Consider the following 23,833-nt stretch of genomic DNA (forward strand, 5'->3'; position numbering starts at 1 on the left):
TTTCGAACTCTTTAATATCAAAACCGTGACCGTCTGCAAGCAAACCATCACGTTTGAGTTTACGGCTGCCTACGGGTATGGAACTTTCGCCAACCCCTCTATTGATTTAACAGAAAGTTGGCTCAAAGTCGAAATTACTACAATACGATTAAACTGCAGGAAGAGTTAATTTGTTTTGGTTATTTGTTACATAAATCTTATTATACGAAGTATTGTTGATTCATTTTTTGATAGGTGGAAAACGAGATTGTTTATTTAAAAAAATTACAATGCCAACGACCCCTAATTCAACAAAAACTTGGCGATGAGAAAGAGAGAAACACCCCGCACTCTAAATTTAGCATTGTGGAGAAGGAAGATTTTAAATATAACGCGGAGAGGAATGGATCAGTAGTAGTCCTCTGGACGACGTGACAGACGCGTTAATGTCCTGAAAGTGTCCTGCAGGGAGCCCCGAAGAAGAGGGCCATCGGCGACGAGAAGACTTCCGCCGTCGTAGGTGAGTTGATTGATTATTTTTGGTTTATGGACTTTGCGCGGACGGTATTTTCGGGTCCCATACAACTTTTTGTTCTTTTTATTACCAAGACTATTCATAGTTCTTGTTGGGGCGGAGGATTTTCACTGTCTGGAATTCTTGGCTTAAGATTCACACTAAAAAAGTATCTTATTAAGTATTTGTAAGTAGATTTCAGTTCAATTTTTTTCAACCTTTGTAAACATACTCTTGGTGTAATTTATCCACATGGCTCTCTCGCAAAGATCGTTTGTTGCAAAGCAGAACAACTCCTTGTCTCGGAGCTCATCTGGATAAAAGGGGCGCCCGAAGCTATGTGCATTAGTAGACAAAAGAGTACGTTACGATGAGGGTGCAATACATGAATGCAAACGTTGCAGCCGCAAAAGGCAAAATCCCAGACCGTAAAATACCTCTACGGTTTGCTTAGGTTCGACCTGAACAGAACGATTTCAGAAAAGACGAGAGAATGAAAGGTTTAAATTAGAACGAAAGAGATCCCTTTCCACTTAAATCCTCACCCTTTAATTACATTTGAACCGGTCGTCTTTTGTCCAATACAATTTGCTAAACAGGTTCAATTTCGTTCGATTACAATCCTATAGAAATGGGTGCACCTATTCAATTTAGGTCAACGTCACTCCGCGTATTGTTTATTCACGTTCGAATATAATACTATAAACCGATTAAAATATAATCGTTAAATTATAATTGATGATTATTATAATTTATGATGTTAATATTTTAATGGGGCACGAAAATTATTGATAACTCCCTCTAAATATTAAAGATAAGAAGTTAACAGCCAAAAGGTGGTGCCTTTGACGAATTACGGAACGGCCCTTTTGATGTTCCGCTCCACTTCGGGTGCCTCTAATGTTCCTTAATCGCATTGTCGCCTTCTAATGACCTACTCAACAGCTTCAAATCGACAGATCAATAATGATACTAATATTATAGGAATTTCGAAATTACAACTTAATTAATGTAAGAATTTTGATTAAAATTGAAATTCGGTTGTATAATGGTAAAAAAATTATCTGTAGGAGAAATGCTGCTTATGGAAGACTTTATATTGTTTGCGAAATTCTTAATATTGCTAAAAGATAGTTTTATTTCTGTAATAAAATGAATACTTGATTTAGCTAATAGTTGATGTTCTGAACATTAAACGATGCTTATAAAAGACTTAATACTGCTTACGGAATACTAAAGATACTTTAACAAGACTAGATACTACTGCCATAAGATTATGCTTATAAATACAGGGTGTCTCACGTAACTGGTTCGTTAGAACTTTTTTAGGTTCCAGTATTTGTACAGTTTTGAAATTTTGGTAGTATATAAATGTCGCAATATGAGGCAAACTACAATAAATAGGTATGGGAATGTGTATAGGTAATTTGTAGAGAATTAAATTCTCTTTCTGATAGCCTAAAAAAATATGGGGCGTTCCATTTAAAATTTTCGACTTTCTCGCCATTAAATATGAAGAAACTGTAATTCAATTTTTAACCACCCTGTATAAGATACTCCGATACAACAAATGGCAATCTATTTGACAACATCTGAAGAGTAATCGTGCCAAAGTAGATCTTTTTTGAATGAACTTTGGTTGAGATATGGAGTTTTAAAGAGCATGTTGAAATTTATCAAAAAAAGTTTAAAACCAAAATAACTCAAAAACAAAAAAGGCTAGGTACCAATAACTTTTATCAAAGTCAACCTATTTTTTTACGTACAATTAAACTGTGTAATAAAAACTATAGCATTCCATTTAAAATAGCGAAGTTATGGTCTACTTCCGGTAGACCGGAAGTGGCGGCCATCTTGAAAATATTTTAGATCGAAAGTTCCGAGTGAATAACCCATGCTACCAAAATTTCAAACCTCTACGAATAGTGGAACATGAAAGAGTTCTAACGTACCAGTTACGTGAGACACCCTGTATATAAATACTGCTAGAAACTGCCAGATTAGAAAATTTTAAATATTGCTATTACTGTTCAAATAAGAAGATTTAAAGTGTACTCATAACTAGCATAAGATTAGATTAGATAAATAAGATACTACTGGCATAAGACTGCCATAAGATGCTGCTTGTAAATACTGCTAGATAAGAAAATTTAAAATGTTACTATTACTGACATAAAGCGAGATACTTTTAATGGAAAGCCGAGTAAGATAAAATCGTATGCTGCAAAAGATTAAATACTACGTATGGTATACTAGATACTGCTTATGAAACACTTCAAAATGCTAGTATGATACATTATTCTGCGTTTAAATACTATATACTGCCAAATAAGATTTAAAGTGTATCCATAATCTCTACGAATAGTGGAACATGAAAAAGTTCTAACGAACCAGTTACGCGAGATATCCTGTATATAAATACTGCTAGAAACTGCCAGATTAGAACATTTTAAATATTGCTATTACTGTCCAAATAAGAAGATTTAAAGTGTACTCATAACTAGCATAAGATTAGATTAGATAAATAAGATACTACTGGCATAAGACTGCCATAAGATGCTGCTTGTAAATACTGCTAGATAAGGAAATTTTAAATGTTACTATTATTGACTTAAAGCGAGATACTTTTAATGGAAAGCCGAGTAAGATAAAATCGGATGCTGGTGGCAAAAGATTAAATACTACATATGGTATACTAGATACTGCTTATGAAACACTTCAAAATGCTAGTATGACACATTATTCTGCATTTAAATACTATATACTGCCAAATAAGATTTAAAGTGTATCCATAATCTCTACGAATAGTGGAACATGAAAAAGTTCTAACGAACCAGTTACGTGAGACACCCTGTATATAAATACTGCTAGAAACTGCCAGATTAGAAAATTTTAAATATTGCTATTACTGTTCAAATAAGAAGATTTAAAGTGTACTCATAACTAGCATAAGATTAGATTAGATAAATAAGATACTACTGGCATAAGACTGCCATAAGATGCTGCTTGTAAATACTGCTAGATAAGAAAATTTAAAATGTTACTATTACTGACATAAAGCGAGATACTTTTAATGGAAAGCCGAGTAAGATAAAATCGTATGCTGCAAAAGATTAAATACTACGTATGGTATACTAGATACTGCTTATGAAACACTTCAAAATGCTAGTATGATACATTATTCTGCGTTTAAATACTATATACTGCCAAATAAGATTTAAAGTGTATCCATAACCGGCATAATATTAGATATCGTTGACAGACAACTAGATACATCTGACAGAAGTAATCAAATTATGATACAGAAAAACTTTTAGAATAAAAGTTGTAGCAAATTTTATTCTTTACACATTATTATCTAACAGTTTTGCTCTTACGATTAGATGCATCAATGTAGAGAAATATTTAAAAATGTGAAAATTGGAAAAATATGTAGTTAGACAAGTTGGTAGTGGAAAAAAAAATGGTAATCAAAGTATGATACAGAAAAACTTTTAGAATAAAAGTTGTAGCAAATTTTATACTTTACACTTTGTTTTGGAACACTTTTGCTCTTAGATGCATCAATGTAGAGAAATTTTCAAAAATTTGAAAATTGGAAAAATTTGTAGTTAGACAAGTTGGTAATGGAAAAAAAAATGGTAATCAAAGTATGATACAGAAAATTTTTTAGAATAAAAGTTGTAGCAAATTTAACCCTTTACACATTATTATCTAACAGTTTTGCTCTTAGATGCTCCAATGTGGAGAAATATTTAAAAATGTGAAAATTGGAAAAATTTGTAGTTAGATAAGTTGGTAATGGAAAAAAAATGGTAATCAAAGTATGATACAGAAAAACTTTTAGAATAAAAGTTGTAGCAAATTTTATCCTTTACACATTATTATCTAACATTTTTGCTCTTAGATGCATCAATGTAGAGAAATATTTAAAAATGTAAAAATTGGAAAAATTTGTACTTAGACAAGTTGGTAATAGAAAAAAAAATGGTAATCAAAGTATGATACAGAAAAGCTTTTAGAATAATAGTTGTAGCAAATTTTATCCTTTACACATTATTATCTAACATTTTTGCTCTTAGATGCATCAATGTAGAGAAATATTTAAAATGTGAACATTGGAAAAATTTGTAGTTAGACAAGTTGCTAATGTAAAAAAACGGCAATTCGAGCATGATACAAAAAAACTTTTAGAACAAAACTTGTAGCTAATTTTACTCTTTACACGTTGCTCTCTAACACTTTTGCTATACAGGGTGGTTCAGTTTTTAATCGGGAACTTTACTAGGACGTAGTACTTGCCAAAATAACACAAGTTTTTTATGTAAGCATAGGGTCGCAACTCTTTTGTTTTCGAGCTATGAGCGCTCAAAATTGAGCCAAAAATTTACATTTTATCTTTTATTTCGGGTATAAGTAAACCGTAGAATTTGAAATTTTTTATGTATGTACTACCTTATTTTCAACCATACCTTAAACCCCTTTGATTTGTTTATAACAACTTTTTAACGACATGGAATATTAATATAAAAAAATAAGTTTATTCATTATTGATACTTTTTTGTCTGTATAGTTTTTTCTTTAAAGATAATAATTTGAGCGTAAAAAAATAAAATATGCTACATTGTACTGTAGAGTGCTGCTATTATAAATAAAATTTGTCTTTATAGCTGGCTATGGAAGTTGTGCACTTACTAGAATCTAGTACTAACTAAATAACACCAATTAATTGTGACTTTCATAAGAAAAACATAACATGTATTGAAAATGTTCAAAAACATAAATATTTGGTTTTATTTTTCGATTGGGTTGGTACTACTGATCGATGGATTAAAATAACATATTTGATATGTTTTATGGGTTAATTCTAAACCTTTTTTGTATGAAAAGTTTTTTTCCATCAGATATAATTAATGAGTTATAAAAGAAAATTGATAAAACCGTTAAAATTTCTGTTTTTTATAACTTGGGTTGGTAATACTGATTGATGGATTAAATATCTTTATTCAATACGTTTTATGGGTTAATTCCAAACATTTTTTGTTTAATAAGTAATTCTCCATCATGTACAATTAATAAGTTATAACTAAAAATGTTCACAAAAATAAAAATTTGGTTTTATTTTTCGGTTGGGTTGGTACTACTGATGGATGGATTAAAATAACTTATTGGATGTGTTTTATGGGTTAATTTTAAACCTGTTTTGTATGAGAAGGTTTTTTTCATCTGATATAATTAATGAGTTATAAAAGAAAATTGATGAAAACGTTAAAATTTCTGTTTTTTATAAGTTGGGTTGGTAATGCTGATTGATGGAGTAACGGTATTCGAGAATAATGTGTAAAGGATAAAATTTGCTACAACTTTTATTCTAAAAATTTTTCTGTTTCATACTTTGATTACCATTTTTTTTCCCATTAGCAACTTGATACTACGAATTTTTCCAATTTTCACATTTTTAAATATTTCTCCACATTGATACATCTGAGAGCAAAAGTGTTAGATAGTAATGTGTTAAGGGTAAAATTTGCTACAACTTTTGTTCTAAAAGTTTTTCTGCATCATGCTCGCATTACCATTTTTTTTCCATTAACCAATTGTGAAATTTCAAATTTCTCCAATTTTCAAATTTTTGAATATTTCTCTATATTGATACATCTGAGAGCAAAAGTGTTAGACAGTAATGTGGGAGTTTGCGACGATTTTGTCGTTTAAGATTAATAATATTCCGAAGAATTTCGATTTGAACGATCCGGACGTGCTGAGTTGTTTGTCGCTGAATTATGAGGTAAAATGGCCGTTAAATGTGTTGTTGCCGAAGGATATCGTCGCGAAGTACGATGAGGTGTTCAAATTTTTGTTGAAGTTGAATATGGTGTCGTGGGTTTTGAAGGAGATGTTTTAAGTGAGTTATTTTTTTTTTGTTTGATTTATTTACACATTGCTCTTTAACGCTATTGATGTGGGATGCATCAATGTAAAGAAATATTAAAACTGGAAAAATTTTAAATTTCACAATTGGTTAATGGAAAAAAAATGATATAAAATAATATAAGATCCATTTGCAGAATTATACACAACATAATGAAGTTTTATTACTTGCCTGACAAATGACATTACAAATCAAGATAAACGAATCCAACCCAAACTAAATGCAACCCAACCCAACCCAAACGACGAATTAAACATCGAATTGAAAACGAATTAAAATCTCGTGATATAAAAAAAAACATAAAAGTCCTAAAGTTGGTCTAAAAACGTCAATTGAAATTAAAAAGTTTCAATACTCAGAACGTAGTGTTTAAAATCTAGGTTATATCGAACTTTCTCTTTTGTTACATTTATAATGAAATTGTTCTAGTTATTAAATGGTTTTATCTGAAAGGTGGTAGTTATCTTAAAGTCGCTCGCATTTAGAGAGAGTACTCTTGTCACGTTGAAGCGAGGAACATTAATAAACCCTTCCAGTAGCCTCCAGCCTCACAATGTAACGTCGAGTAGGAAATAGCTGGCCGAGCGGAAGCGGCGTCTCGACGGCTGACGTCGCTTCCGGTGGAAACCGCGTTTCCTCTAGTGTACGCCCGGCGACAATTCGACGCGCTTTGTTCGGCTTCGATTAATGTGTTTTCTGAGCCTTTGCGTCGTCGTCGTGGAGTCGATATCTAATTCCGATGCGAGTCTGCAGCCGATATTTAATCAAGCCCTCGAAACGGAGAACTATTCTAGAAATTTAACCCTCGAAAATTGGCACGGAAATTGGAATTTTATAGATAAAGTTCTTAAAATAGTAAAGATTTCGGTAAATTTTTTTTTGTTAAAGATGGTTCTTATTCTTTGGGGGGTAAAGGACACGCGCGGCTTTAACAGCTGCTCAAAGCGTGACGTACGGAGGAAGCTCGCATTCGTTTTTGGTTGTTTTTTCGACTGCAAGTTTTGTTTTTATTAGAGAGGGGATTTTTAATCACCAGACGTCGCCAGAGTTCCGACTCTCATTACCCCTACCATTGCAGCTCTTCCGCTCATCATCCAAAATGTCGAGTGACAACACCAGTTAAAATTATTTCGTAGTTAAAAAAAAATTTTAAATAGACGAATGTTAGTTGCGAAAAGAAATGAGGAAGAGGTTTCAAAGTTTTAAGGCGCGACTTCTTGACACAGTCATCTCAACACTCATTGTTATTTTAATTAAGAATCTGGGTCAGTCTGTTTTGGCCTCAAGACAATTTTTTTTTCTCTAACATAAGAGATTAAAATAGATATGCTTTTTTTTAGAAAATAAAAAAGATTTTTTGAAATAATTTTCTTGTTTGTGTTATCTTAAAAGTTTTGAGGAGAAAATCAAAATAAACATCAAGAGAAAAAGGGGGAAGGGTTAGAAAGAGCTTCAAGGTGCATTGAACTTTTTTAGATTAAACCTTTCGGTTGTGGAAATGCAACATTCTAACTCTGTTCGCGTCGAAATTTAACGGCACGACTTCGAAATGTTTACCCAAAACTTTCCCGTCCAATAATTAAGTTCACGGTGTAGCTTTCCACCGCGAGAACTTTACTAGCGACAATTCGTCCTCGCATTGTTCAAGAAACACAACTGTAACCGCGAGTTATGTCTACCAACTGGGCTCTTAATACAAAACTTCTTTGGCTTTAGTACAGAAATCTGATACACCCATCCACAAGTTTATTTTTGGATTCTATTATTTTAACGTTTCATCAAATCAATCAAAACCCATTTATAAACGGTTCGTAAATATGAAAATTGTGTTAAACAGAAGACGGCCAGACTGTTCTAGATATATACGTGAAGAGGTCAACAGTCAGTTTGCTGGGGGGAGATCTAAACATAGACTAAAAGCATGGTCCAAACGGAATTCCCTCGTTATTTATACGAATGTACATCGCCCCGTGCCTCAACAGCACCTTGAACTTTACTTAAAATGAGTCCCCCACCTCCTAGAAACCCAACAAAAAATAAAAAATAGGAAATAAATCATCGCCAAAAACTACCCGCACATTTTAACAGCAACACGTGCCAGCTGTCTTCCCCGGTGAAGATTAAGCTTAGACGCTGATTGAGCCACCCTTATATTTGTCAGTAAGAGGGTGACTTTCAGATAAGGGAAAAATCCTTTTATCTCCGAGTAAGAGGGGCTTCTTGAACATATTTTAAACGCTCGAAATATAATATACTTCAAATTTCGTATAATCTAATCTCAAACGTTGCTTTATAAGCTCTAAAAGTTATATTCTTTAAATCATTACCGTTTCGGAGATATTTAATTTTTTTCTTTTATCCCACATTCAATGAATTATCCATTCTGGAAACTTAAAATTTGGTATGGTTTAACCTCAAATGCTCTTTTATAAGCTCAAAAAGTTGTATTATTTAAATCCTCATCGTTTGGGAGAAAATAATTTTTTTCTTTAACCTCACTTTCAACAAACGTCAATTTAGAAAGGCGATTTTTAAAAAAATATATCAAATCAATTATTTACTTCGGAAGCTTAAAATTTGGTACAACCTAACCTCAAACGTTCCTTTATAAGCTCTAAAAGTTATATTCTTTAAATCATTACCGTTTCGGAGAAATTAATTTTTTTCTTTAACCCCATATTCAAGAAATGTCAAATTACATCGGCGATTTTCAAAAAGATATATCAAATGAATTATCCATTCTGGAAACTTAAAATTTGGTATGGTCTAACCTCAAATGCTCTTTTATAAGCTCAAAAAGTTATATTCTTTAAATCCTCACAGTTTCGAAGAAAATAATTTTTTTTTTAACCTCACTTTCAACAAACGTCAATTCAAAAAGGCGGTTTTTAAAAAATATATCAAATGAATTATTTACTTCGAAATCTTAAAATTTGGTACAACCTAACCTCAAACGTTCCTTTATAAGCTCTAAAAGTTATATTCTTTAAATCATTACCGTTTCGGAGAAATTAATTTTTTTCTTTAACTCCACATTTAAGAAATGTCAAATTACATCGGCGATTTTCAAAAAGATATATCAAATGAATTATCCATTCTGGAAACTTAAAATTTGGTATGGTTTAACCTCAAATCCTCTTTTATAAGCTCAAAAAGTTATATTCTTTAAATTCTCACCGTTTCGAAGAAAATAATTTTTTTCTTTAACCTTACTTTTAACAAACGTCAATTTAGAAGGGCGATTTTTAAAAAAATATATCAAATCAATTATTTACTTCGAAAGCTTAAAATTTGGTACAACCTAACCTCAAACGTTCCTTTATAAGCTCTAAAAGTTATATTCTTTAAATCATTACCGTTTCGGAGAAATTAATTTTTTTCTTTAACCCCATATTCAAGAAATGTCAAATTAAATCGGCGATTTTCAAAAAGATATATCAAATGAATTATCCATTCTGGAAACTTAAAATTTGGTATGGTCTAACCTCAAAAGCTCTTTTATAAGCTCAAAAAGTTATATTCTTTAAATCCTCACCGTTTCGAAGAAAATAATTTTTTTCTTTAACCTCACTTTCAACAAACGTCAATTTAGAAAGGCGATTTTTAAAAAAATATATCAAATCAATTATTTACTTCGGAAGCTTAAAATTTGGTACAACCTAACCTCAAACGTTCCTTTATAAGCTCTAAAAGTTATATTTTTTAAATCATTACCGTTTCGAAGAAATTAATTTTTTTCTTTAACCCCATATGCAAGAAATGTCAAATTACATCGGCGATTTTCAAAAAGATATATCAAATGAATTATCCATTTTGGAAACTTAAAATTTGGTACGGTTTAACCTCAAATGCTCTTTTATAAGCTCAAAACGTTATATTCTTTAAATCCTCACCGTATCGAAGAAAATAATTTTTTTCTTAACCTCACTTTCAACAAACGTCAATTTAGAAAGGCGATTTTTAAAAAAATATATCAAATCAATTATTTACTTCGGAAGCATAAAATTTGGTACAACCTAACCTCAAACGTTCCTTTATAAGCTCTAAAAGTTATATTCTTTAAAACATTACCGTTTCGGAGAAATAAATTTTTTTCTTTAACCCCATATTCAAGAAATGTCAAATTAAATCGGCGATTTTCAAAAAGATATATCAAATGAATTATCCATTCTGGAAACTTAAAATTTGGTATGGTCTAACCTCAAATGCTCTTTTATAAGCTCAAAAAGTTATATTATTTAAATCCTCACCGTTTCGAAGAAAATAATTTTTTTCTTTAACCTTACTTTCAACAAACGTCAATTCAAAAAGGCGATTTTTAAAAAATATATCAATTGAATTATTTACTTCGAAAGCTTAAAATTTGGTACAACCTAACCTCAAACGTTCCTTTATAAGCTCTAAAAGTAATATTCTTTGAATCATTACCGTTTCGGAGAAATTAATTTTTTTCTTTAACTCCATATTCAAGAAATGTCAAATTACATCGGCGATTTTCAAAAAGATATATTAAATGAATTATCCATTCTGGAAACTTAAAATTTGGTATGGTCTAACCTCAAACGTTGCTTTATAAGCTCTAAAAGTTATATTCTTTAAATCATTACCGTTTCGGAGAAATTAATTTTTTTCTTTAACCCCATATGCAAGAAATGTCAAATTACATCGGCGATTTTCAAAAAGATATATCAAATGAATTATCCATTCTGGAAACTTAAAATTTGGTATGGTCTAACCTCAAATGCTCTTTTATAAGCTCAAAAAGTTATATTCTTTAAATCCTCACCGTATCGAAGAAAATAATTTTTTTCTTAACCTCACTTTCAACAAACGTCAATTTAGAAAGGCGATTTTTAAAAAAATATATCAAATCAATTATTTACTTCGGAAGCATAAAATTTGGTACAACCTAACCTCAAACGTTCCTTTATAAGCTCTAAAAGTTATATTCTTTAAAACATTACCGTTTCGGAGATATTTAATTTTTTTCTTTTACCCCACATTCAACAAATGTCAAATTGTAACAGCGATTTTCAAAGAGATGTATCAAATGAATTATCCATTCTGGAAACTTAAAATTTGGTATGGTTTAACCTCAAATGCTCTTTTATAAGCTCAAAAAGTTATATTCTTTAAATCCTCACCGTTTCGAAGAAAATAATTTTTTTCTTTAACCTTACTTTCAACAAACGTCAATTTAGAAAGGCGATTTTTAAAAAAATATATCAAATCAATTATTTACTTCGAAAGCTTAAAATTTGGTACAACCTAACCTCAAACGTTCCTTTATAAGCTCTAAAAGTTATATTCTTTAAATCATTACCGTTTCGGAGAAATTAATTTTTTTAATTAACCTCACTTTCAACAAATGTTAAATAAAATCAACGATACTTAAAGATATATGAAATTCTTTGAGATATTTAGAAATGAAAATAAATTTATGTTAAAAAGTAGAAATGTGAAACAAAATTTACTATTATTGCAACTTCTTTCTTTTTGGTACACCACCGAACGCTGGCAACCAAGATAACTACGCTATAAATTTAGAAAAAGTGCCTCTTACTTCTCGACTTTTATGAAAAATGTCTTAAAAGTGTTAGTGTATATCGTTGTACCTGAAAATTTCTTTATTGTACAACTAAGAAACGCCAAAAAGGAAAATTAAAAATCCCGATTTTCTTATTTCAACAATTTTCAAACGAGACCTTTAAAATCAATACCGTTCTAGAAACTAGAGCATTTCGAGAGAGTGATAAAATCTGATTGGAAACATTGGTAAACACGCCAAAAGCAAAGCCACACGTTTCAGGCGACCCACTTCAGTGCGTAATCCCGCATTGATTTATTAACCCTCCCGAAATCGACTTAATTCGGCCACGAAGAGCAATAAATAATTGTCGAATATCGCATAAACCGTTAACCGAAAACCTAATTTACTTTTGATAAGTCTTCGAGTAATTAAATTGTTTATGATAAATCGCCCTGCGCTGTCAACACCCTTACGGTACTTTTAATATAAATTTAACTCTCATTGCAAAATAAGTTTTCTATAACTCAACTTGACAGACTAATGCCATCTATTAACTGTTGGAGTAATCCCACAGTTTTCAAACCGAACGCTTAACGTTATCATTAGAGTGATATTTTAACTTTCTGTTAAAAGATGACATGACAAAACATGAATTTATTTTCAGCCAAGATGATTTCGAATCGTGGAAGTATGGATTTCGATAGTTTGATGGAATGCGAAAGTTTGGCGGCTTCCACCGATGAAATCCTATGGTCCGACGATGAAACTATCGTGGCCGATCAAGAAGTTGTTTGGCAAGAAGGTAAGTGCGGAAAAAAGAATTCTTTTAAACGTAAAAGAAAAAGATCTTTGTGTAAAAGTTGCGTGACCGTACGTTTTTTTGATGATTATAATGATTATATTATAAAAGAGGAGGCCTTCCAGCCAATTTGTACACGCTATTCACTCACGACCGGCTTTCAGGCTCCTCCTTGTGCAATAATTGAGGCAATCTAAGAAGCCCTCGAGCGATATCCAGAAGCTCCAACTTGTCGATATGAAATGAAAATTATCCAAGAATTTTCAACGTTTTTATTTTTTCTTTACAAATTAATTTCTTTACTATAGCCTAATTTCAAACGTTCCTTCCATTACTTAAATACTAACCAGTTTGGAGAAAATAATTTGCAAAATACATCAAATTGATTAAAAATATATATCACGTGAACTCTCCCATATAACAAACACTCTTCTATAAGCTCAAAAAGTTTCATTCTTAAAATCCTCAATTTTACAAAGATGAATTATATACATCGGAAGCTTAAAATTTGGTACGATTTAATCTCAAACGTTGTTTTTTTTGCTCTAAAAGTTATATTCTTTAAATCATTATCGTTTCGGAGAAATTAATTTTTTTCTTTAACCCCAAATTCAACAAACGTCAAATTACATCGGCGATTTTCAAAAAGATGTATCTAATGAATTATCCATTCTGGAAACTTAAAATTTGGTATAACCGAACCTCAAATGCTCTTTTATAAGCTCAAAAAGTTGTATTCTTTAAATCCTCACCGTTTTGCAGAAAGTAATATTTTTTTAACCACACTTTCAGCAAACGTCAATTTAAAATGGCGATTTTTAAATAAATATATTAAATGAATTATTGACCTTGGAAGCTTAAAATTTGGTACAACCTAACATCAAACGTTCCTTTATTAGCTCTAAAAGTTATATTCTTTAAATCATTACCGTTTCGGAGAAATTAATTTTTTTCTTTAACCCCAAATTCAACAAACGTCAAATTACATCGGCGATTTTCAAAAAGATATATCAAATGAATTATCCATTCTGGAAACTTAAAATTTGGTACGGTTTAACCTCAAATGCTCTTTTATAAGCTCAAAAAGTTATATTCTTTAAATCCTCACCGTTTCGAAGAAAATACTATTTTTTTAACCACACTTTCAACAAACGTCAATTTAGAAACGCGATTTTTTAAAAAATATATCAAATCAATTATTTACTTCGGAAGCTTAAAATTTGGTACAACCTAACCTCAAACGTTCCTTTATAAGCTCTAAAAGTTATATTCTTTAAATCATTACCGTTTCGGAGAAATTAATTTTTTTCTTTAACCCCATATTCAAGAAATGTCAAATTACATCGGCGATTTTCAAAAAGATATATCAAATGAATTATCCATTCTGGAAACTTAAAATTTGGTATAACCTAACCTCAAATGCTCTTTTATAAGCTCAAAAAGTTGTATTCTTTAAATCCTCACCGTTTCGAAGAAAATACTATTTTTTTAACCACACTTTCAACAAACGTCAATTTAAAATGGCGATTTTTAAATAAATATATTAAATGAATTATTAACCTTGGAAGCTTAAAATTTGGTACAACCTAACCTCAAATGCTCTTTTATAAGCTCAAAAAGTTGTATTCTTTAAATCCTCACCGTTTTGCAGAAAGTAATATTTTTTTAACCACACTTTCAACAAACGTCAATTTAAAATGGCGATTTTTAAATAAATATATTAAATGAATTATTGACCTTGGAAGCTTAAAATTTGGTACAAGCTAACATCAAACATTCCTTTATTAGCTCTAAAAGTTATTTTCTTTAAATCATTACCGTTTCGGAGAAATTAATTTTTTTCTTTAACCCCAAATTCAACAAACGTCAAATTACATCGGCGATTTTCAAAAAGATGTATCTAATGAATTATCCATTCTAGAAACTCAAAATTTGGTATGGTCTAACCTCAAATGCTGTTTTATAAGCTCAAAAAGTTGTATTCTTTAAATCCTCACCGTTTTGCAGAAAGTAATATTTCTTTAACCATACTTTCAACAAACGTCAATTTAAAATGGCGATTTTTAAATAAATATATTAAATGAATTATTGACCTTGGAAGCTTAAAATTTGGTACAACCTAACATCAAACGTTCCTTTATTAGCTCTAAAAGTTATATTCTTTAAATCATTATCGTTTCGGAGAAATTAATTTTTTCTTCAACAAACGTCAAATTACATCGGCGATTTTCAAAAAGATGTATCTAATGAATTATCCATTCTGGAAACTCAAAATTTTGTATGGTCTAACCTCAAATGCTGTTTTATAAGCTCAAAAAGTTGTATTCTTTAAATCTTCACCGTTTCGAAGAAAATTGGTAGGAAGTTCGTAAAAGTTTATATCTTTACAATTTTTAATGTGAAAAGCTATTTGTTTTATTAATATTCAACGTCAATGCCCTAAGGATTTATGCAAGATGACGCCAATAAACCATCTCGTTAAACGGTAAATTACCCGTAATGGTCGGTGTCATCTTAAAGAGTTATTGCGGAGAGTGTAACACGGAAGGAATATCTATTGAATAATAGATTCGTTAAATGGATTTTTTTTAACGAAATTTTTGTTAGGTAATTTTTGTTTCTCCCCTAGTTTTAAAGGTGCTTCTATTCTTGGAAGAAGTGAGGGACTTTAAAGGCTCCGCTAACTCACTTAAAAATAATACGAGGAAGAAGCAGGGAAGAGAGTTGAAAAGAGAAGTTGACGAAGAACTCCCGTAGCGAGGTGTTCATTGTCCCTTGAATTTCTCTAGAAAAATTAACTCGTCTTTAAAAAAAAAGAGAAGTGTCTCTACCTAGAAACGATAATAATCTTAGAATACAAAAAAAATTGTTAAGTTTATTTGATATAATGTAAATTTCAATAAACTATCGGGGTTACACTCGGGTTTGAACAGATTATAAACCAAGGCCGTTCTAAATATACAGCGATTTATCGAAGTGGATGGCAATTAGTAACAATTACAATCATTGGCAGTAATTAATTGACTGGGATAAGGCGCGAAAAATTACGACCTGGTTCTATATTTAAAGAAAAGATGATTTACTATAATCTACAATATTCCATTTTACATTTTCCGTTTTTTTTTTTCGTTTTTCGTCGTTGTCTTCGTCTTCGAAAATAAAACGGAGACAATCTCTCGCGATTGGATAATTATATTTGTACTGAGACTTCCCCCACGCGTACAGACTCACGCACGACGATGAAGCACGCAAGAAGTGGAGGACCGACGACCGGAGGCTGCTGCAACAGTCTGCAGCAGACGTAGTTCGATTTGCTTCGTTTGCTTTTGGAACGCGTCTCGTCACGGTTCGTGTTTCTTTATTTTTTCCCCGACTTTTAAAGAGGAACGTTTCAAAATGCTCTCCATTCGTGAGTTGAAATAACTATAATTTTCGGTGTGCTTAAAGTATATCTTTGAAAATATCTTTGAGGAACTCTTCTGTTTGGGGATATGCCCGCGAGTAGTGTGGTTCTTGAAGAATCCGCAGAGGACACCTACGGAGGTGAGTGCAATACAAATCACGGTTTACGGTTCAGAAAATCTGGATGACATGCTCCCAGATGATAAAACTAAGTGAGAGCATCAACTTAAGTATAAAACAAGTATAGAACTCCTTAGAGATTTGAATCGTTCACTCTCCAACCACTCATTTACTTATCTTTATTACCAAGACGAAGTTGTTAGCTTCTCCTTTTTTTTAGGAGGGATAAAAAATTTTAAAAAAATAAATAAACCCAGAAAATAGATACAAAACCTAATAACTCATCTACAATAACTACGAATTTTATCAATCTGCTTTAACTCGATATACTAGTTACTACTAGATGACTCTTAAAAAAGATATTTTTTTTGAAAGTTTTTTTGAGGCAGCAACTTGCGCCATCTCCCGTGGCACGTTTCGTAATGGAAATTATTAATTTAAAGACGCCGCTTCGCATTCTGACCCGTCATCGCCCTGACCATTAATCCCCGATTAATTAATTTAATATTAAAGATAACCAACATTTTTCTTTTTGTATTTTGAGGTTCAAAAATGTATATTCACACCCCATGAGCATTCAAATACGAGCTTGTGTTTATATTCTAATTATCAAGGAATCATATTAATTGGCAACAATGAGCTTTATTAAATCCTAATCGTTTGGAGGAAACAATTTTTAAAAATGCATATAAAATGAATTATATAACTCGGAAGCTTAAAATTTGGTACAACCTAACCTCAAACGTTCCTTTATAAGCTCTAAAAGTTATATTCTTTAAATCATTACGGTTTCGGAGAAATTAATTTTTTTCTTTAACCCCATATTCAAGAAATGTCAAATTACATCGGCGATTTTCAAAAAGATATATCAAATGAATTATCCATTCTGGAAACTTAAAATTTGGTATGGTCTAACCTCAAATGCTCTTTTATAAGCTCAAAAAGTTATATTCTTTAAATCCTCACCGTTTCGAAGAAAATGATTTTTTTCTTTAACCTCACTTTCAACAAATGTCAATTCAAAAAGGCGGTTTTTAAAAAATATATCAAATGAATTATTTACTTCGAAAGCTTAAAATTTGGTACAACCTAACCTCAAACGTTCCTTTATAAGCTCTAAAAGTTATATTCTTTAAAATATTACCGTTTCGGAGAAATTAATTTTTTTCTTTAACCCCATATTCAAGAAATGTCAAATTACATCGGCGATTTTCAAAAAGATATATCAAATGAATTATCCATTCTGGAAACTTAAAATTTGGTACGGTTTAACCTCAAATGCTCTTTTATAAGCTCAAAAAGTTATATTCTTTAAATCCTCACCGTTTCGAAGAAAATAATTTTTTTCTTTAACCTCACTTTCAACAAACGTCAATTCAAAAAGGTGGTTTTTAAAAAATATATCAAATGAATTATACAACTCGTAAGCTTAAAATTTGGTACAACCTAACCTCAAATGTTCCTTTATAAGCTCCAAAAGTTATATTCTTTAAATCATTACCGTTTCGGAGAAATTAATTTTTTTCTTTAACCCCATATTCAAGAAATGTCAAATTACATCGGCGATTTTCAAAAAGATATATCAAATGAATTATCCATTCTGGAAACTTAAAATTTGGTACGGTTTAACCTCAAATGCTCTTTTATAAGCTCAAAAAGTTATATTCTTTAAATCCTCACCGTTTCGAAGAAAATAATTTTTTTCTTTAACCTCACTTTCAACAAACGTCAATTCAAAAAGGTGGTTTTTAAAAAATATATCAAATGAATTATACAACTCGTAAGCTTAAAATTTGGTACAACCTAACCTCAAACGTTCCTTTATAAGCTCTAAATGTTATATTCTTTAAATCATTACCGTTTCGGAGAAATTAATTTTTTTCTTTAACCCCATATTCAAGAAATGTCAAATTACATCGGCGATTTTCAAAAAGATATATCAAATGAATTATCCATTCTGGAAACTTAAAATTTGGTACGGTTTAACCTCAAATGCTCTTTTATAAGCTCAAAAAGTTATATTCTTTAAATCCTCACCGTTTCGAAGAAAATAATTTTTTTCTTTAACCTCACTTTCAACAAACGTCAATTCAAAAAGGCGGTTTTTAAAAAATATATCAAATGAATTATTTACTTCGAAAGCTTAAAATTTGGTACAACCTAACCTCAAACGTTCCTTTATAAGCTCTAAAAATTATATTCTTTAAATCATTACCGTTTCGGAGAAATTAATTTTTTTCTTTAACCCCATATTCAAGAAATGTCAAATTACATTGGCGATTTTCAAAAAGATATATCAAATGAATTATCCATTCTGGAAACTTAAAATTTGGTATGGTCTAACCTCAAATGCTCTTTTATAAGCTCAAAAAGTTATATTCTTTAAATCCTAACCGTTTCGAAGAAAATAATTTTTTTCTTTAACCTCACTTTCAACAAACGTCAATTCAAAAAGGCGGTTTTTAAAAAATATATCAAATGAATTATTTACTTCGAAAGCTTAAAATTTGGTATAACCTAACCTCAAACGTTCCTTTATAAGCTCTAAAAGTTATATTCTTTAAAACATTACCGTTTTGGAGAAATTAATTTTTTTCTTTAACCCCATATTCAAGAAATGTCAAATTACATTGGCGATTTTCAAAAAGATATATCAAATGAATTATCCATTCTGGAAACTTAAAATTTGGTATGGTCTAACCTCAAATGCTCTTTTATAAGCTCAAAAAGTTATATTCTTTAAATCCTAACCGTTTCGAAGAAAATAATTTTTTTCTTTAACCTCACTTTCAACAAACGTCAATTCAAAAAGGCGGTTTTTAAAAAATATATCAAATGAATTATTTACTTCGAAAGCTTAAAATTTGGTATAACCTAACCTCAAACGTTCCTTTATAAGCTCTAAAAGTTATATTCTTTAAAACATTACCGTTTTGGAGAAATTAATTTTTTTCTTTAACCCCATATTCAAGAAATGTCAAATTACATTGGCGATTTTCAAAAAGATATATCAAATGAATTATCCATTCTGGAAACTTAAAATTTGGAATGGTCTAACCTCAAATGCTCTTTTATAAGCTCAAAAAGTTATATTCTTTAAATCCTAACCGTTTCGAAGAAAATAATTTTTTTCTTTAACCTCACTTTCAACAAACGTCAATTCAAAAAGGCGGTTTTTAAAAAATATATCAAATGAATTATTTACTTCGAAAGCTTAAAATTTGGTACAACCTAACCTCAAACGTTCCTTTATAAGCTCTAAAAGTTATATTCTTTAAAACATTACCGTTTCGGAGAAATTAATTTTTTTCTTTAACCCCATATTCAAGAAATGTCAAATTACATCGGCGATTTTCAAAAAGATATATCAAATGAATTATCCATTCTGGAAACTTAAAATTTGGTATGGTCTAACCTCAAATGCTCTTTTATAAGCTCAAAAAGTTATATTCTTTAAATCCTCACCGTTTCGAAGAAAATAATTTTTTTCTTTAACCTCACTTCCAACAAACGTCAATTCAAAAAGGCGGTTTTTAAAAAATATATCAAATGAATTATATAACTCGGAAGCTTAAAATTTGGTACAACCTAACCTCAAATGTTTCTTTATAAGCTCTAAAAGTTTTATTCTTTAAATCATTACCGTTGCGGAGAAAATAATATTTTTTTAACCTCACTTTCAACAAACGTCAATTCAAAAGGTCGGTTTTTAAATAAATATATCAAATGAATTATATACCTCGGAAGCTTAAAATTTGGCACAATCTAACCTCAAACGTTCCTTTATAAGCTCTAAAAGTTTTATTCTTTAAATCATTACCGTTTCGAAGAAATTAATTTTTTTCTTTAACCACACATTCAACAAATGTTAAATTACATCGGCGATTTTCAAAAAGTTATATCAAATGAATTATCAACTCTGGAAACTTAAAATTTGGTATAACATAACTTCAAAGTTTCCTTTTTAAGCTCAAAAAGTTTTATTCTTTAAATCCTTACCAATTTCGAAAATTCCTAAAATTGGGACCAACACTTAGAAGATTATCCACCCTCCTCCACCATAGTGTTGTTCATAAACATGAGACTGATCGATTGCAATTGGGAGGATGATCAGAAATTGATATCATTGTTCATAAACGAGCTTTTGTCATCAATGAACAAATTCTTAGCGATAAATCACCATTAATTCAAGTTTTCTGTAACCCAAATTTTATTTTATAACTTATATAGTAAAAGTATTTAAAAATTTGAAACATGAGAAGTTCCTCTAAGACCGAAAGTTCTTGAGGACGACAACTTTTTAACTTCCTTTTTCGGCGGTCGTATCTTCCCACGTGGTCATTTTAAACATGGTTCACTACGACAACCATCAAATTAGACACGAATTTTATAACTCAATTACTAGGAAAATTTCAAAAACGATTACCCAAACGTTTCCGGCTTAGGTTTTATGATTATTAGATTACGGTATAATTATAGTTGTAAAGAAAACATTTTTTTTTGAAGTCGGGTAAAAAATTGTGCCAAAAAGAAAGGAAGATGAGGAGGAAGAGGACACCGCGTGTGTGGCACTTTGCTATTTTTACAACCCGTCTCGGAATGTCGGCTCGGTTTCTGACTTCCCAAGCCAGTTTAGGTTCTCAGACACCTAACAATCCCAGAGATGCAATTAAACGGTGACGATGAACCGGACTACAAGTTTTTCCCTCGTGAAAAATTGTTTCTATTTTAACAAGGTATTTTTAAATTTAAAAATAATGTAAATTATTGCATAAAGATCTTCACTTTCCATAGAAATCAATGATTGATTCAGCTTGAACAATGGGTCGTCAAAAGGACACTTTAATCAGTTCGCGCAAGTAAAAAGCTAATCGACCACAAAATTGCGCCCGAAAATAAATTAACCAATTAAATTTCTCTCAACTTTATTGTGGCGTTAAACAAGAAAGTGTCACGCGCAGTCTTCTCAACCTGGTTCCGAGTGCTACTTACTTTTACTGGCGCCGAGCTTCAAGAAGGAATAAAGAAGGTGGATCTTCAATTAGTTTTAACCCCATCGCAAGAAAACTAGAACTTTCTAGATAAATATTAAAAATAAAATAATAATCGCGATTATTATTATTATTTTCAGATTTTATCGTCATGAATTAATCGATCGGAAATCCTATTAAATCCGTATACGATTATTAGAAAGCTTAAACGCTTTCTACCTAAACATGCCTTCTTGGTGACAATTTATTATGAAGGATTTAGATGAAAATAAAAAAATTTTCTAAAGACAAATAAATTCTAATATCTTCCCCCCACAGTTATAAATTTCAAATATTCTCCCGGCATCCCGTAAATATTTACATCACGGGTGTCTTCACGTAAATATGTCATGAAGCGTACCATATAAGCAAACCCGTAGAAATAAAATTATCATTTATTTTGTTTGCTGATGAAGCGTTAAAGTGCACTTAAAAAAATTTAATTTAATAAAAATTATCTTTTTTTTAATCTTCATTTGATTTACAATTTTTAATTTTTTTATTTAATCCCATCCCACATTCAACAATTACATCGGCGATTTTCAAAAAGATATATCAAATGAATCATCCATTCTGGAAACTTAAAATTTGGCATAACCCAAGCTCAAATGCTCTTTTATAGGCTCAAAAAGTTGTATTATTTAAATCCTCATCGTTTGGGAGAAAATAATTTTTTTCTTTAACCTCACCTTCAAAAAACGTCAAATTACATCGGCGATTTTCAAAAAGATATATCAAATGAATCATCCATTCTGGAAACTTAAAATTTGGCATAAACCAAGCTCAAATGCTCTTTTATAAGCTCAAAAAGTTGTATTATTTAAATTCTCATCGTTTGGGAGAAAATATTTTTTTTTCTTTAACCTCACTTTCAACAAACGTCAATTGGAAAAGGCGATTTTTAAAAGAATATATTAAATAAATTATTTACCTCGGAATCTTAAAAATGGGTACAACCTAACCTCAAACATTCCTTTATAAGCTCTAGAAGTTTTATTCTTTAAATCATTACCATTTCGTAGAAAATAATTTTTTTCTTTAACCTAACCTTCAAAAAACGTCAAATTACATCGGCGATTTTCAAAAAGATATATCAAATGAATCATCCATTCTGGAAACTTAAAATTTGGCATAACCCAAGCTCAAATGCTCTCTTATAAGCTCAAAAAGTTGTATTATTTAAATCCTCATCGTTTGGGAGAAAATAATTTTTTTCTTTAACCTCACTTTCAACAAACGTCAAGTGAAAAAGGCGATTTTTAAAAGAATATATTAAATAAATTATTTACCTCGGAATCTTAAAATTGGGTACAACCTCACCTCAAACATTCCTTTATAAGCTCTAGCAGTTTTATTCTTTAAATCATTACCATTTCGGAGAAAGTAATTTTTTTCTTTAACCTCACCTTCAAAAAACGTCAAATTACATCAGCGATTTTCAAAAAGATGTATCAAATGAATCATCCATTCTGGAAACTTAAAATTTGGTATAACCCAAGCTCAAATGCTCTCTTATAAGCTCAAAAAGTTGTATTATTTAAATCCTCATCGTTTGGGAGAAAATAATTTTTTTCTTTAACCTCACTTTCAACAAACGTCAAGTGAAAAAGGCGATTTTTAAAAGAATATATTAAATAAATTATTTACCTCGGAATCTTAAAATTGGGTACAACCTCACCTCAAACATTCCTTTATAAGCTCTAGCAGTTTTATTCTTTAAATCATTACCATTTCGGAGAAAATAGTTTTTTTCTTTAACCTCACCTTCAAAAAACGTCAAATTACATCAGCGATTTTCAAAAAGATATATCAAATGAATCATCCATTCTGGAAACTTAAAATTTGGCATAACCCAAGCTCAAATGCTCTTTTATAAGCTCAAAAGGTTGTATTATTTAAATCCTCATCGTTTGGGAGAAAATAATTTTTTTCTTTAACCTCAGTTTCAACAAACGTCAATTGAAAAAGGCGATTTTTAAAAGAATATATTAAATAAATTATTTACCTCGGAATCTTAAAATTGGGTACAACCTCACCTCAAACGTCCCTTTATAAGCTCTAGAAGTTTTATTCTTTAAATCATTACCGTTGCGGAGAAAATAATATTTTTTTAACCTCACTTTCAAAAAACGTCAAATTACATCAGCGATTTTCAAAAAGATATATCAAATGAATCATCCATTCTGGAAACTTAAAATTTGGCATAACCCAAGCTCAAATGCTCTTGTATAAGCTCAAAAAGTTGTATTATTTAAATCCTCATCGTTTGGGAGAAAATAATTTTTTTCTTTAACCTCACTTTCAACAAACGTCAATTGAAAAAGGCGATTTTTAAAAGAATATATTAAATAAATTATTTACCTCGGAATCTTAAAATTGGGTACAACCTCACCTCAAACATTCCTTTATAAGCTCTAGACGTTTTATTCTTTAAATCATTACCGTTGCGGAGAAAATAATTTTTTTCTTTAACCTCACCTTCAAAAAACGTCAAATTACATCAGCGAGTTTCAAAAAGATATATCAA

General features: G+C 30.5%; 1 protein-coding gene across 3 annotated transcripts in view; it reads left to right on the plus strand.

Annotated features, from left to right (window-relative positions):
• Positions 1–400: 400 nt before the first annotated feature.
• LOC111418463 (rolling pebbles) overlaps positions 401–23,833 on the plus strand; it is a 72,994-nt gene continuing 49,561 nt past the window's right edge. For 2 of the 3 annotated variants that reach the window (XM_071199480.1, XM_071199484.1), the window contains exons 1-2: positions 401–499; positions 12,620–12,757. In XM_071199480.1, the coding sequence (XP_071055581.1) occupies positions 12,625–12,757 (133 nt within the window). In that variant the 5' untranslated portion in view covers positions 401–499; positions 12,620–12,624. Of the gene's footprint in view, positions 500–12,619; positions 12,758–16,032; positions 16,298–23,833 lie in introns of those variants that run through there. The other variant, XM_071199482.1, reaches the window with a different exon arrangement.

The sequence above is a fragment of the Onthophagus taurus genome, chromosome 10 (assembly GCF_036711975.1).
Source record: "Onthophagus taurus isolate NC chromosome 10, IU_Otau_3.0, whole genome shotgun sequence".
In the NCBI taxonomy this organism is placed as follows: domain Eukaryota; kingdom Metazoa; phylum Arthropoda; class Insecta; order Coleoptera; family Scarabaeidae; genus Onthophagus; species Onthophagus taurus.